At 41.2% G+C, this 17,663-nt stretch overlaps 1 protein-coding gene across 1 annotated transcript in view; it reads right to left on the bottom strand.

Annotated features, from left to right (window-relative positions):
* Positions 1-17,663, bottom strand: part of LOC124550706 (fibrillin-1) — a 131,965-nt gene that overhangs the window by 49,294 nt on the left and 65,008 nt on the right. The window contains exon 3 of the mRNA XM_047125428.1: positions 1,525-5,804. Within this exon, the coding sequence (XP_046981384.1) occupies positions 1,525-5,804 (4,280 nt within the window). The remainder of the gene's footprint in view (positions 1-1,524; positions 5,805-17,663) is intronic.

Here is a 17,663-nt window from a genome sequence, read left to right as displayed (position 1 = left end):
GTGAGAAGCCAGTTGCTCGGCCGCCATTGACCAGACATTTTCAATTGGTGAGAGATCTGGAGAATGTGCTGGTCAGGGCAGCAGTCGAATATTTTCTGTATCCAGAAAGGCCCGTACAGGACCTGCAACATTCGGTCGTGCATTATCCTGCTGAAAAGTAGGGTTACGCAGGGATCGAATGGAGGGTAAAGCCACGGGTCGTAACACATCTGAAATGTAACATCCACTGTTCAAAGTGCCGCCAGTGCGAACAAGAGGTCACCGAGACGTGTAACCAATGGCACACCATACCATCACGCCGGGTGATACGCCAGTGTGGCGATGACGAATACACGCTTCCAATGTGCGCTCACTGCGATGTTGCCAAACACGGATGCGACTGTCGTGATGCTGTAAACAGAACCTGGATTCATCCTAAAAAACGACGTTTCGCCAATCGTGCACCCAGGTTCGTCGTTGAGTACACCATCGCAAGCGCTCCTCTCTGTGATGCGGTGTCAAGGGTAACCGCAGCCATGCTCTCCGAGCTGATAGTCCATGCTGCTGCAAACGTCGTCGAACTGTTCGTGCAGATGGTTGTTGTCTTGCAAAGGTCCCCATCTGTTGACGCAGGGATCGAGACGTGGCTGCACGATCCGTTACAGCCATGCGGATAAGGTGCCTGTCATCCCGACTGCTAGTGATACGAGACCGTTGGGATCCAGCACGGCGTTCCGTATTACCCTCCTGAACCCACCGATACCATATTCTGCGAACAGTCACTGGATCTCGACTAACGCGAGCAGCAATGTCGCGATACAATAAACCGCAATCGCGATAGGCTACAATCCGACCTTTATCAAAGTCGGAAACGTAATGGTTCGTATTTCTTCTCCTTACTCGAGGCATCACAATAACGTTTCACCGGGCAACGCCGGTCAACTGCTGTTTGTGTATGAGAAATCAGTCGGAAACTTTCCTCATGTCAGCACGTTGTACGTGTCGCCAACGACGCCAACCTTGTGCGAATGCTCTGAAAAGCTATATTGCATATCAGAGCATCTTCTTCCTGTCGGTTAAATTTCGCGTCTGTAGCACGTCATCTTCGTCGTGTAGCAATTTTAATGGCGACTAGTGTGTATTATAAATGTTTGTACTTGTAAATCATATCTACCGATTTCCGTCCCATTCGGATAATCCCTTCGGGATGGGTCCTTTTTTTGCCTTGGAGTGTATTACCAATAGAAACTAAAGGAAAATCCAAAGCATACCGATACCCTGGAAGATACAGGAAAACATGGAGACTGTAATAAGCACTAAACAGATTAAAATGAGAATTCAAAAAAATGGTTCAAATGGCTCTGAGCACTATGCGACTTAACTTCTGAGGTCAGCAGTCGTCTAGAACTTAGAACTAATTAAACCTAACTAACCTAAGGACATCACACACATCCATGCCCGAGGCAGGATTCGAACCTGAGAATTCAAGAAGAAGTAGAAAGAAACACTGCTGAGAAAGGTGAGGTTGGTCTAGGACCGACTTACGTGTTGACTCTTCCCACAGTTGGTCTACTGCAGCTCGCTCCAGATTTCTCGCACCGACACGTTCTCACCGCTGTACCGTTAATACTGCAAGAGCAGGTGTCGGTTCCTGAGCACTGTGGTACACACACGCCCGACGAGTCTGACGTGTAGCCGTTGTCACAAGAGCAAGTGTCTGGTGCTACACACCTCCCGTGGACGCAGCCACTACTGCACCTCGGTACACATTTCCCTGACGAGTTTCGCTCCTGTGCAAAACCTCTCTCACAGCGACAGACACCAGGGGCTACGCAAGTGCCATTTCCACAACCATTGTGACATACTGGCTGGCAAGTGTTCGATTTCTGTCCATCCTTAGCGTAGCCCTCATTACACTCACAGATCCCTGGAGCTGAGCACGTCCCATTTGGGCAACCTCCTTCACAAGCTGGAATGCATCTACTGGAGTTCAACAGGTCCTTGACATAACCAGAATTGCAGGTGCAGTCCCCAGAGCTGAGGCATTTGCCATTCAAACATCCTTGAGGGCAGACAGGAACACACTCTTTCTCATCCTTTACACTTTCCATGTACCCAGGATTACAGGAGCACTGGTTTGGAGCGACACACTCTCCATTCTTACAGCCTCTAGAGCAAGTTGGGCGACAGACATGGGCATTCTTGTGGTCTGGTTCATAACCAGAATCACAGTTGCAAGTGTTTGGTGCAATACATCTCCCATGATGACATCCTCCACTACAAACAGGAACACAAACACTTTTATTCGTGACGTCTTGCTGGTAACCTGCAAGACATGTACACGTGTTGGGTGCAGTGCACTTCCCATTCTGGCAACCATTGTCACACACTGGGTCACAAACCGTCTTATTATTTGCATTTTTCTGGTGCCCAGCATTACAGGAACAGATGTCTGGTCCAACACACACACCATTAGTACAGTCTTTGGAGCAAACTGGCTTACATACAGACATATTTTTCACATCCCGACTGTACCCTTCATCACAAGAGCAGACATCTGGGGCTGTGCATCTTCCGTTGGAGCATCCTCCGGCACAGAGCGGCTGGCAAACAGAACTATTGATCGGATCTAGTGAATAGCCACTGTTACAACTGCACATGTCAGGTGCCACACATTTCCCATTTGGACATCCGCCTGAACAGATGGGTGCACATACAGTTTTGTCTTTTACATCTTGCTGATAACCAGAATTGCAACTGCAAACATTTGGAGCTGTACATCTCCCATTTGGACAGCCACCACTACATACGGGCTTGCATATTGTCTTATCCTTGTCGTCTTGTACATATCCATCATTACAGGTACATATATTTGGTGCTACACATTTCCCATTTTGACAGTTACCCTTGCAATATGGTGTGCACATAAGCTTGTTCTTTGGATCTTGCTGGTATCCAGAATTGCAGCTGCAGGTATTTGGAGCTAAACATTTCCCATTGGGACAGTTTCCACTGCAAATGGGTTTACACAAAGTCTTATTTTCTGGATCCTGCAAAAACCCTGTGTTGCATTTACAAACGTTTGGAGCAATACATGTCCCATTTGGACACTTACCTACACAGATGGGTTTACAGACCGTTTTATTTCCTTCGCCTTGCTCATAACCAGAATCACAAGTGCAGACATTTGGGGCTGTGCATTTCCCATTGGGACAATCTCCACTGCAGTTGGGTTTGCATAATGTCTTATTCTTGGGATCTTGGGAATATCCATTGCTACACCTGCATACATCTGGGGCAACACAGATTCCATTTGGGCAGTTGCCTGAGCAAATAGGTTTACAAACATTCTTGTCCATCATGTCTTGCTGAAAGCCTGAATTGCAAGTGCAGGTGTTCGGTGCTGTGCATATGCCATTGGGACAGTTTCCTTTGCATACTGGGTTACACTGTGATCTGTTCCTTGCATCTTGAGCATATCCACTGTTACAGCGACATACATTCAGTGAAACACATTCGCCATTTGGACAGTTACCCACACAGATTGGCTTACAAAGTGTTTTGTTGTTTGGATCTTGCTGATATCCGATACTGCAGTTACAAACATTTGGGGCTATACATTTCCCATTGGGGCAATCTCCACTGCACACAGGATTACACAATGTCTTATTCTTTTGATCTTGAGCATATCCATTGTTACAAGCACATACATTTGGTGCCACACACTTCCCATATTGACAATTTCCTGCACATACTGGTGTACAGACAATTTTGTTATTTGGATCTTGCTTATATCCAGAATTGCACGTACAGATATTGGGGGCTATACATTTACCATTGGGGCAGTTCCCACTGCACACAGGTTTACATAATGTCTTGTTCTTATCTTGTACATAACCAATGTTACAACTACATACATTGGGAGCTACACATTTTCCATTTTGACAGTTACCGACACAGACTGGCCAACAGATTGTCTTGTTGTTAGGATCTAGTAGATAACCAGAGTTGCAGGCACATACATCTGGAGCTATACATTTTCCATTTGGGCAGTTTCCTTTACACACAGGGTTGCACAGTGTCTTGTTCTTTGTATCCTGCATGAAACCACTGTTACAACTACATACGTTGGGAGTTACACATTTTCCATTTTGGCAATTACCTACACAGACTGGCCTACATATTGTCTTGTTGTTTGGGTCTAGCTGATAGCCAGAGATGCAGGAGCAAACATTTGGGGCTATACATTTTCCATTTCGGCAGTTTCCATTACATACAGGGTTGCATAATGTCTTGTTCTTTAGATCCTGCACAAAACCACTGTTACAACTGCATATGTTAGGAGCTACACATCTACCATTTTGGCAGTTACCTATACAAACTGGCCTACAGATTGTCTTGTTGTTTGGGTCGAGCTGATAACCAGAGTTACAAGAACATACATTTGGAGCAAAACATTTCCCATTTGGGCAGTTCCCTTTGCAGACAGGATTGCACTGTGTCTTATTTTTGAGGTCTAATGTATAACCAGCATTGCAACTACATGCATTGGGTGCTGCACATTTCCCATTCTTACAATTTCCATCACACTGTGGTGTGCAAACTGTCTTGTTTTTCGGATCTTGCCTGTATCCAGAATTGCAAGTACATACACCTGGAGCAGTACATTTTCCATTTGAACAATTTCCTTTGCACACAGGGGTGCACAAATGCTTGTTATTACTCTCTTGAGCGTATCCACTATTACAGCTGCAGACATTTGGAGATACACATTTTCCATTGCGGCAGTCACCTGCACATACAGGCACACAGACAGTTTTGTTCTTTGGATCCTGTCGATAACCAGTATTGCATGAACATACATTTGGTGCAATACACTTTCCGTTGGGACAGTTTCCTTTGCACACAGGGTTGCAAAGAGCCTTGTTCTTAGGATCTTGTACATACCCACTGTTGCAGCTACAAACTTTGGGTGCCACACACTTGCCATTCTGGCAGTTTCCCGTGCACACTGGCAAACAGCTTGTCTTCGTCTTTGGGTCTTGCCGATATCCGGAGTTGCAAGCGCACACGTTTGGAGCAGTACACTTTCCATTGGGGCAATTACCTGTGCATACAGGGTTGCAAAGAGCCTTGTTCTTAGAATCTTGCACATACCCACTGTTGCAGCTACAAACGTTTGGTGCCACACATTTGCCATTCTGGCAGTTTCCCGTGCACACTGGCAAACAGCTTGTCTTCGTCTTTGGGTCTTGCCGATATCCAGAGTTGCAAGTGCATACGTTGGGAGCAGTACACTTTCCATTGGGGCAATTACCTTTGCATACAGGGTTGCAAAGAGCCTTGTTCTTAGAATCTTGCACATACCCACTGTTGCAGCTACAAACGTTTGGTGCCACACATTTGCCATTCTGGCAGTTTCCCGTGCAGACTGGCAAACAGCTTGTCTTGGTCTTTGGATCTTGCCGATATCCGGAGATGCAAGTGCACACGTTTGGGGCAGTACATTTTCCATTGGGGCAGTTACCTGTGCATACAGGATTACAGACTGCTTTGTTCTTAGCGTCTTGTGCATAACCTTTGTTACAGTTGCACACGTTGGGTCCCACGCACTTGCCATTCCGACAATTTCCAGCACACACAGGCCTGCAGAGAGCCTTGTTCTTGGAATCCCGCTGGTAACCCTTGTTGCAAGTGCAGACTCCTGGAGCAGCGCATTTTCCATTTGCACAGCCGCCGTTGCACACAGGCTCACAGATGTTAACGCTCCCCTTCTTCTTGTAGCCAGTGCAGCAGCCAAAGACGTTGCGCTTCTTGGTAAATTTCTGCGAACAAAACGCCACTGTGAGTTACAACGAAAGTCCTGAAATGCTGCCTAATTAGTAAGCTCTGCTTAACAGTGCCATCCTGAACATCTATACTACTAAACAAAGACAAGTCGTTGTATAACTTTGTTACGAAAAATCTCGAAAAATTCTTGACCAATTTCCTTCAGATTTTTACACAATGCTCTAATAAACATTTGGACCTACAAAGGCTACATTTAAAAAAGATATATATCTTATATAAATATTTGTATACTGTATATTTGAGAAATATTCTTAGGAAAAATCTCGAAAAGATCTTGAGTAATTTGCTTCAAAATTTTACATGATACTCTGACAAACATTTGAATGGTCATAGGCTATGTATATTTTTTAGTGAAATAAAGAAGCAAAAGCAATGTTGATTTATCATATACTGCAAAAGTGTTATTTGAGTAACTAAATATATAAATAATACATAAATGTATATACTATCTGCCAAAAGATTTATTATCAAATAACTCAAAAAGTTCTTGACTAATGTATTTCAGATTTTTAAATGGTAGTATGATCAACATTTAGACAGTTATATACTTTTCTTAACAACAATATATAGGTCTTCTGTTAAAACCGACTGTGAGAAAGTAAATGCTGTACTATGCTGTACTGAAAAGAAAGTGCAGTTTCTTGTCTTTCTCGCAGTCATTTTTAACTACGTTGACGGCACATTTAAACATTAGACAAACTGTTTTTCTTTCTCTCTCTCTCTCTCTCTCTCTCACACATACACACATGCATGTATGTATAATGAGGAACATTGTTCTTTCTCTTCAATTTTAAACAGAGGAGGAGATTAGTGTTTAACGTCCCGTCGGCAACGAGGTCATTAGAGACGGAGCGCAAGCTCGGGTGAGGGAAGGATGGGGAAGGAAATCGGCCGTGCCCTTTCAAAGGAACCATCCCAGCATTTCCCTGAAGCGATTTAGGGAAATCACGGAAAACCTAAATCAGGATGGCCGGAGACGGGATTGAACCGTAGTCCTCCCGAATAATTTAAACAGAAACAGAACTCACAAATATGTACTGTTTTGTCTTCTCCCTCGAGGTCTGTTTTAACAAGAAACAGGGAAGTTGTGTTTATGGCATATCGGCTTATGATTAGATAGAATACTACTACGGAATCTGAAATGTCCGAAACTTACTAATCTAACCCGTTTACAGATTAAAGCTATACGAAATACTGTCACTGGAGCTATTATTCTCACAAACCCAGAAGCAGGAAAGGTCTCTCATATCCGGGATACCAATGATCTCAAACTTATTTGCTCATTCAGTATAAGTGACTTCCGTAGCCAATCAAGGTTTGCTCAGCTATAACAATAAACGAGATTCAAGGCCAGAGAGAGGGAGGGTGGAAGAAGGAATGGAGGCAGATAAGGGGGAGGGAGAGAGGGACAGAGAGAGGAGAGGGAAGGACATTAGGACTTATATCTGACTCTAGTACATATTTAGCAATTGCAAAGCATTGTCAGTTCGCTAGTTGAATATCATAACACACTTGCGGGTTCTGATTATTAATACAGAAAATGTGCCAAATTAAAAGAAACAGGATATTTTTTACATAATGGATGAGGGAAATACCATAACTGCATAACTAAAATGAAAAATAATAACTGGGAAATGAACTTTTCTTTAAAATTTCAATGTTCATTTCAACTGTAGGGGTCCCAGAGGAGGGGTGGGGGTGGAGGCAGGAGGGGGCATACACCTAATATTTAGCACAAGGTTTTCGTGCATAACCAGCAAGTTTTGCATGCAGTCTCTGTTGATCCATCGTGGATACGAGAAGGCGGCTGGTCTGATGATTTAGATGGCCAGTTTCAGCGTCTCATTAATGCCATCTTCAGGCCCCTATGCACTCCATATATGGAGAAATAGAAGCATGCATGTAACTGGAGACGTCAATATCTTTGGATTCCGTGATTTTTTTGTGGAAAATTTAAAAAATCAAGATACGGATGGCTCCAGTTATACATGTTTCTGATCCTCTCTATATGGAGTGCATAGGGATCTGAAAATGGCATTAATGAGATACTGAAACTGGTAGTCTAAATAAAATATCTTCATTTTTGTGTGCAGTCCTACTTGATCATGGACTTGGTTTAGCATGATGTGATGGTTAATGCTGTGGTTTTTAAAGTTTACTTCTGTTTCACCACTTTGAGTAGTATTCATTTGTCGTTTTCTCATCATTATTTTTAGATTTTCTAACATGGAGTACTCAGTCATTTTGATTTTGTTTTCTATTTTGGATTGTTAACACTAGAACGGCGGAACTTCCGACATTCCTAGAATGGTGGAAATGGTTCATTTTCATCCAACATAAAATATTTTCATATTTCATTTAAATAAGTACTTTTCTTAGTGTTATTTAACCCATACTTTATTTCTAGTAATCACAATAATTATTTACAATTATAAATAATAATTACTAATTTATTTGAACAACAATGTATCATACAAATTTATTGTTGCTACTACTAACAAGTTTCTTAACTACATATTTTAATTTATTAGCTATTCATACAACCTTCTAGACACATTTAGTATATTTGGTCCATTTTACTCTCATATGTCTTTTACAAATAGCTCTATATTACTTTTCACTCAAGTCATCTGAAGTTGCTAGACACACTTAGCTCAGATGATTTCTGTTTTACGTTTTCCACACACAGCTTTGTGGCACTTTACATAGTTTTCGCTGATCTTGTTGCCTGTGCACTTCCTCCGCATTCTAGGTGATTTCAGCTCAATATCCTCTTCCTTTGCCTGATGGTCTTGCTCTTTCGTTTCCTTGAGTTCAATTTCCAGTTACAGTATGAATTTCTTCCTTTCCATTTTCTTGTTAGTTATTATATTATAGATGGCCCCCGCATTTATTGCTGTCATGTCCAGTATGTTGTAGAAGACATGCATTGGCCATCTTTTACATGCAATCTTCTTAGTATATTTACAGGTCGTTTGATCAACCACTTTCACCCTATACTTTGCTGCATTGCAGGACGTTACGGTTTCCTTTCCTTACTTGCTTCTTGCTACTTCAGCATGCAGCGTACTCAGAAGAATGACATTTTCATTCTTCTTTCCTTGATATACAGTCAAGGTACAGTCTGTGTTGCCACTCTTGTGCAGTATTGTGGTGGAGTGTTTTCAGCATTCAGCTTCCTTACTTCATTAGGTATTTCACGGTGGCTCTTCTTCATTGTACCAACTAACAAAGTTTTCTTTTCTTTGAGTTTTTTAACAAGTTGAAGAGATGTAAAGAAGTTGTCTGTGGTGACATCTCTTGCTTGATTTACAAATGGCTCCATGAGACACAGAATGACGTACTCTCCAAGTGTTAGTTCCTCACTATGCATATCCTCTCAGGTGAGATATGGGAAAGCATTACGTATATACTTTGTAGTTACATCAACAGCTAACCGGAATTTGAGACCATATTTGTCTGGTTTGTTGGACATGAATTGAGTAAACCTGGAACTTGCTTTGCTTGGTAACAGTTGCCTGTCAACAGTTTTCAATGAACTTTCCCAAAATTTCAGAGACAAGAACTAATTTGTTGGCTTATCAGAAGCATATAGCTTAATCAGAGGCATATAGCTAAGGTAGAATATTCAAAATTTTTAGGTGTGTCCATTGATGAAAAATTAAATTGGAAGAAACACATTGATGATCTGCTGAAACGTTTGAGTTCAGCTACTTATGCAATAAGGGTCATTGCAAATTTTGGTGATAAACATCTTAGTAAATTAGCTTACTATGCCTATTTTCACTCATTACTTGCATACGGCATCATATTTTGTGGTAATTCATCACTGAGGAATAATGTATTTATTGCACAAAAGTGTGTAATCAGAATAATAGCTGGAGTCCACCCAAGATCATCCTGCAGACATTTATTTAAGGATCTAGGGATATTCACAGTAGTTTCTCAGTATATATACTCTCTTATGAAATTTGTTATTAACAACCAAACCCAATTCAAATGTATTAGCAGTGTGCATAACTATAATACTAGGTGAAAGGATTATCTTCACTATTCAAGATTAAATCTAACTTTGGCACAGAAAGAGGTGAATGATACTGCCACTAAAGTCTTTGGGCACTTACCAAATAGTATCAAAAGTCTGACAGATAACCAACAAGTATTTAAGAAGAAATTAAAAGAATTTCTGAATGACAACTCCTTCTACTCCATAGAGGAATTTTTAGATATAAATTTAAAAAAAAAGTTGTTATATTAACTTAATTATGTTGTTAAATTAACTTAATTATGTCATGTATTGGAAAATTTGACTCGTTCCACATCATTACGAAATATCGTATTCATGATCCATGGAACTAGTATTAATCTAATCTAATCTCTAATCTAAAGCTGCCAGACGTTCAGAGTGCGACCAGAGATCATCCATAGACATACCTTTTGTGCACAGTACACCCTGAGCATACATGATGGCTATCAGTTTCTCCAGTTCCTCAAGTGACACAGTCCAGTCATTGTTTTTTAGTACTTTTCGAGCATTTGATTCTGTGTATTTCTTCAAGAGTCGTAGCATTGTTTCGTCAAAAATAAGGAGGAAGGTACTGATGATAGAGCTGTCTACTCGTTGGCAAGCATAAGCAATGGAACCTCCTCTCATTCACAGCTGACCACCTTCCAGAAGATGAATAATTTCCAATCTCCCACACGGTTCCATTGCTTGCAGTCATCTTTGTAGACGCTTCCAACTGTACCTGCTGTGGTGAAAGAGGTGATGACTGAGGTATATCAGCATCTGAATCCTTTTCAACTAATCGCCCCTCGTTCACAATGTCTTAGTTTTCACTTGTGTTAGGTACATAATCATCATCTTCATCAGTGAAGTCAATTTCCGATTCAATTACTCTAAGAGATGTAACAATTCATCAGAAAGTCCATGCTGACGGTACATGTTCGAAAACGTGCTACACGGACAAAGACGGCCTGAGTGACACAACGTTAAATTGTAGCGAACTGGAATATACTCGTTACAAGTTGCAACAATGAGGATCAACTGCTTCACGTTACTGCTCACTGTTGCCATTGTATTGTTGGATAATTTAGTTATATTGAGACGAGAAGTTACAGTGGGGTCAAATCGACCCCTTCTACCATTCTAGGTATACCGAATTAAATGGCGAAGAAAATTAAAGTAGTTTGTAAATACTAAAACATCTTCAGAAACAGGATAAAAACTAGAAAAAGTCATATAATTTCGTTAATGAAGTAAATAAACTGGATATGACAATGAACGAAAAACATATGACGGGGGTCATTTTGACCCCTTCCGCCATTCTAGTGTTAATCCACAGTGACAAAATAATATTATTGATGAAGTATGGAAGTGGTGGCGTTCCTTTTGAATAAAATCTTTTTGGGTGTTAGGCTGTATCCTTAAAGTAATTATTTCACAAAATTATTTTATTCGGGTTGGTCTGGCCGAAGAAGCCTATAAATTTGCGTTACTGGCATTCATATTCAAATAAAAATGCGTACTTATTGTGTACTTACGGAAGGTGCTTGCCAGTTGCTTTTAAGCATACTGTCTAAAACGATTGACTGGAAGTCTACCAGTCTTTTGAGGTAAAATAAGTTATCTGTAAGTCTTCCAGTGTTTACTTCTTGGAGAAGGGGGGGGGGGGTGTACATTCTCAAACTTTGAAAAAGTTGTTCCAAAAATAGTGATATTAGACGCTTGCCATCTCCAGAATAAATTTCTTTGGATGTCCATGTTTGCAATTTAGTTGAAAGTATCTCTCTCCAGCAGCAAATTAGTGAGATTGATTTCAACATAGAGTTTTACGAGGGTGGTCTGAAAAGTTCTCGGAATTACCACCAGAGGTCAGCGCTAGCGCAACGAGTTGTTCACGTGATGTTCATTGGACTGTTGCCTGTAAGCACGTGCCGTGTCAGTGCTCTTGGAATAGAGCTGTGGCGGTGACGTGGCTCTGTTGTTGTTCCCGATAGTGATTTGCGAAGATGGAAAAAATCGAGATTCGAGCAGTGATACATTCTTTGTAAAAAGTGGTATGAAAGCAAAGTACATTCATGCCGATTTCCAGAATACACTGGGGGACTCTGCTCCTTCATATTCAGCTACTGCCAAGTGGACAAGTGAATTTAAGTTTGATCGGGAGAGCTTAGATGATGATCCGCTCTGTGGTCGGCCAAGATGTGTCACTACTCCAGAAATCATTGCAAAAGTGCACAAAATGGTCATGGAAGACGACGATTGAAAGTGCCTGAATTTGCCAGAAGAATTAGAAATGAAAAAATTATCTGCAAGATGTGTACCGCAATTCTTGACGCTGGATCAAAAACATGTGCCGTCGCCATGGCAAAGTTACATGAACTGAGCTATGAATTGATGCCATACCCGCGTTATTCACCTGATATTGCTCCGTCAGACTTCCATATCTTCCCAAAACTGAACAATTTTCTTGGTGGACGAAGATTAACTTCAAACGAAGAATTGATAGCTGGAGTTGACAACTATTTTTGAGGCCTGGAGGAAACTCATTTTCGAGATGGGATCAAGGCACTGGAACATCGCTGGATCAAGTGAATTAATCTACAAGGTGCCTACATTGTAAAATTAAAAAAAAGTTTCAGCGATGTAAGTACTTTTCTTCTATTCTGTTCTGAGAACTTTTCAAACCACCCTTGTAGTATTGTATTACTATCAGTAACACATAATAAGGATGCAAAATAGTTAATTTAGCAACAATCAATAATTACTATGAATGACTAAACTGATCAAATAAAGTTTTACACCGCCTCCATGTATGCAAACGTCGTGCGTAGGCTTACCACATTTTTTTTTTTTTGCGTCCAACCTAGGATATATTTTTTTAAACCACTTAAGTCTTTAGAGTTTACTGTAACATTAATCTTTAATTACTGAGCTGTATTTTGCACTAGAAACGAGTCTTGGAATAAATGGTTTGTTCGTTTTCATTACATCATAAAATACACAGTAGCTAATTTCTGAATTACTGGTAATGTTAACATTTAGCTGACATATAACAGCAGATACTGAAAGTCTACCCCTTTCGGTAGACTAAATGTTCCCTACAATAAAAAAAAATCTCTCAACTGTTATTTCCGTCTTTGGTTATAAAAAGAAATCTCGTTTGGTGATGCAGTAGCTGTTTTTTACGTGGCTTTTAATATCAATTTTTTCTTCATGTACAACAGAAAATTATCCTGTACGTAGTGTACAATAAACATATTCAGTTAACAATCATGAATGCTTGACACTCCACAGCTTTCAGATATATTAATTAAAAGACATCTTCTATACATCATGAGCTGCACTAGAAGCGTTTGCTCTATGTGATATTTATTTCAAACATTATCAACAATTGTCACTGCCTATAATTTGATAGCAATAACACACATGACAACATGTGTACTATGTTACAGGACACATTTCAGATCCTTTTGTATTAACTGACAATCATGTCATTGCGATGTAAGTAAACTTATATTAGTGCTAAATACGTACAGTTATGTTTTGCAGAAGTCGATGCACATGCAGTTGTTTAGTCCTCTGCAACAGATGCCAATGATGACATTTCTAGTGTATTTCTAGTGCATCTCAAGGTGTATAGAAGGTGTATTTGAAAAAACGCGTTTATTCTTACTGTCGCTAAACTGTTTCAAAAATTTGTATTCCTGTTGTTGCAGTTTGACATGAAACACACATTTTCTTTTGCCCAGTGCTAAACGAAGACAAAAAACCAATAGATATAAACCGAGAAAAACTTTTAAACGGCTTTGAAGCGTGTTGCGGCTCGCGTTGGTGCCGTTGGTAGGTTAGCATCGTGTAATAGGGATAGTGGCGTCTCGTTTTCTTCTTGTGTTCACTGGCGCCACTACGTTTGCTAGCGTTGTCTGTCCGCGAGTGGCAGCGGCAGCGGTTATCGATATCTAGTGCGGTAGTACCATCTTTGGAGGCACATCAAGTGTTTTCCGGGTCAGAGTGTGTCGGGTAGTTCAGTTGGTACGGAGCAGCAGGTGAGGCCCGACAGCGAGAGGACATGCCGGGACCGCTGGCGGCACGCAGGTTCAAAATGGTTCAAATGGCTCTGAGCACTATGGGACTTAACATCTGAGGTCATCAGTCCCCTAGAACTTAGAACCACTTAAACCTAACTAACCTAAGGACATCACACACATCCATGCCCGAGGCAGGATTCGAACCAGCGACCATAGCAGCAGCGCGGTTCCGGACTGAAGTGCCTACAACCGCTCGGCCACAGCGGCCGTCGGCACGCAGGCACTGCCGGGTCGAGGGGCTGTAGTTGTGAGGGCCACAGCCTCGTTGTCCACCGGACCCAGGACGTTTGAGTTGAGAGAACATTAACCCAGCAGTGAAACCTCCAGTATTTTGAGATCACGCCGTTTGTTCGTGCGTTGCTGCTCATAGGGTCGCCGAAAGGAAGAACAATGAGTGGAGTGTTTGGAGTTGGCGAAATTAATTAGCCATCCTCCACTTCTTATTATTATTCATTGAGTTCCTTCTGTTATTATTGGTGAAGTTCATCCAGCGATATTTTCCTGCGTAGTAACCGCTAACGCCCCAGTTACCTGCCCTGGAGGTTAGCGTGTTTTCGCGGCAGTGTACCTTTCCTCGCCTTGCTGCGGCTGTCCAGTGAGGCGTGTAGTTCGACAGCCTCCTTGATTGTGGTTCGGATATTTTGTTCTTTTGCACTACCTCGGTCGTAGTGGTTCCTTCTGCTTCTGGATGTTCTAAACACCGGATTCCAAAGACGCAGTGCTGTCCACCAGTTCCGCCTTGCCTGGGTTATTTCGTCGTCGTGTTGGTTACCAGACGGTAGGTAGATGTTGCAAGAGTGATGGCCTGCGTTTAAACTGTCACTAGTTTGAGTTGCCATCCGGTTAAGTGAATACAACTCTTGGCTGCCTGTCTCATCGTTTACGAAGTTGACCGACTTTCCCAGGTCGATCCTTGGAGCACTGTCTGAGGCCCACTTCTCTTGTTTTGATCAGACTGTGATGATTGTCAATAAGGCCTTCAGCCGTGAATGCAATTTGTCTTAAGAATTTTTAATTAGATGTTGTCTCTTAATATGATTGTCCCTTTTTTTAATAATATTTTAGTAAGAATTGGCTATCTAGGCCTTCAGCCGTCAAATTGTTTTTGAGTAATTACTATTGCGGCTTTCAGATGACGAATAATTAGAATTTCTTGTCAATAAGGCCTACAGCTGTGAATGCAGTTTATCTTAAGAATTTTTAATTAGACATTGTCTCTCAATATGTTTGTCCCTTTTTTAAAATAATATTTTAGTAAGAATTTGCTATCTAGGCCTTCAGCCGTCAAATTGTTTTTGAGTAAATTACTATTGGGGCCTTCAGCGGACATTTAATTTGAATTTATTGTCAATAAGCCCATCAGCTGTGAATGAAATTTGTCTTAAGAATTTTTAATTAGATATTGTCTTAACAGTCATATTTGATAATTGTTCCTTATTGTCAGCCTTACATGCAATTGGTTGCAAATAAAGTGTATCTCGTTTTTTTAAAAAAACTGAGCAACCAACGGTAACTATCCACTTCGAAATCTGCCATTTCCTAAGTACCACGTCTCAGGCTTACTTGACACACGAAAACCACAGAAACACATTTCCCCTGCTGGGTTGCCAACTAAGTGACAAAAGCTACGGCGGAAGTCAGTCACAGCTCACCTTCTACGTCAGCCACAGCTCCGAGTTCGTCAGAGAAATTCGCGGCAGTAAGAGAATGTTTAAAAACGCCATGTCGAACAATAGGTCTAAATTTAAAAAAAAATCCTCGCTAGTCCTGCAATTCTCAAACCCTGAACATTTTTGCAACTCTGCACATTGCCCCAGTCACATGGCAAGCCGATCTATGGGTCTAGATTCAAAGAACACATGGAGTGAAAGAGTAAGCATTATGTCTTCTTCTTCTTTCTTGGCTCTACAGGTCATGAAGAGCCTTGGCCTCTTCTACAATTTCCTTGCATCTCTCTCGGTCCTTTGCCAGTTACTATAGCCCATCTTCCTAAGATCTTCGATTACTCCATCTTTGCACCTGGCTCTTGGTCGACCACGTCCTCTCTGCCCTCCTGGCTATCCTTGTAATATTCTTTTTGGTACTTCTGTGTCATTCATGCGAGCCACATGTCCCGCCCACCTCAGTCTGGATGATTTCACTATCCTTCTGATGGGTTGGTCTTTGTATATGGTATACCTCTCATGGTTGTATCTCCTCCTCCATCTTCCTCTTTCACAGATTGGGCTGATAATTCGTCTAAGTACCTTTCTTTCAAATGCCTCCAGTGTTTCAATATCTTTAGTTGTTAATGTCCCGGCTTCAGAGGCATATGTAAGCACTGGTCGTATAAGTGATTTGTACACAGCTAATTTCGTGGTACGAGTCAGGAGCCTTGAGGACAGAAGTCTTGTTGCGCCAAAATAGGCATTTGACACTTAAGCATTGTTGTTGTTGTTGTTGTTGTGGTCTTCGGTCCTGAGACTGGTTTGATGCAGCTCTTCATGCTACTCTATCCTGTGCAAGCTTCTTCTCCCAGTACCTACTGCAACCTACATCTTTCTGAATCTGATTAGCGTATTCATCTCTTGGTCTCCCTGTACGATTTTTACCCTCCACGCTGCCCTCCAATACTAAATTGGTGATCCCTTGATTCCTCAGAACATGTCCTACCAACCGATCCCTTCTTCTTGTCAAGTTGTACAACAAACTTCTCTTCTCCTCAATCCTATTCAATACCTCCTCATTAGTTATGTGATCTACCCATCTAATCTTCAGCATTCTTCTGTAGCACCACATTTCAAAAGCTTCTATTCTCTTCTTGTCGAAACTAGTTATCGTCCATGTTTCACGTCCATACATGGCTACACTCCATACAAATACTTTCAGAAATGACTTCCTGACACTAAATCTATACTCGATGTTAACAAATTTCTCTTCTTCAGAAACGCTTTCCTTGCCATTGCCAGTCTACATTTTATATCCTCTCTACTTCGTCCATCATCAGTTATTTTGCTCGCCAAATAGCAAAACTGCTTTACAACTTTAAGTGTCTCATTTCCTAATCTAATTCCCTCAGCATCACCCGACTTAATTCGACTACATTCCATTATCGTCGTTTTGCTTTTGTTAATGTTCATCTTATATCCTCCTTTCAAGACACTGTACATTCCGTTCAACTGCTCTTCCAAGTCCTTTGCTGTCTCTGACAGAATTACAATGTCATCGGTGAACCTCAAAGTTTTTATTTCTTCTCCATGGATTTTAATACCTACTCCGAATTTTTCTTTTGTTTCCTTCACTGCTTGCTCAATATAGAGATTGAATAACATCGGGCGGAGGCTACATCCCTGTCTCACTCCCTTCCCAACCACTGCTTCCCTTTCATGCCCCTCCACCCTTATAACTGCCATCTGGTTTGTGTACAAATTGTGAATTTCTGTACAAATTTCTGTACAAATTGTGAATAGCCTTTCGCTCCCTGTATTTTACCCATGCCACCTTCAGAATTCGAAAGAGAGTGTTCCAGTCAACATTGTTAAAAGCTTTCTCTAAGTCTACAAATGCTAGAAACGTAGGTTTGCCTTTCCTTAATCTCTCTTCTAAGATAAGTCGTAGGGTCAGTATTGCCTCACGTGTTCCAATATTTCTATGGAATCCAAACTGATCTTCCCCGATGTCGGCTTCTACTTAAGCATTATGACACTTAAAAAATACCTTTCTGTGAAAAACTCTCCTTAGTGATATCCCTAAATAGTTAT

Source organism: Schistocerca americana, chromosome 9 (assembly GCF_021461395.2).
Source record: "Schistocerca americana isolate TAMUIC-IGC-003095 chromosome 9, iqSchAmer2.1, whole genome shotgun sequence".
In the NCBI taxonomy this organism is placed as follows: Eukaryota; Metazoa; Arthropoda; class Insecta; order Orthoptera; family Acrididae; genus Schistocerca; species Schistocerca americana.
The sequence above is the reverse complement of the archived record's forward strand: the minus strand, read 5'-3'. Positions and strand labels throughout refer to the sequence as shown.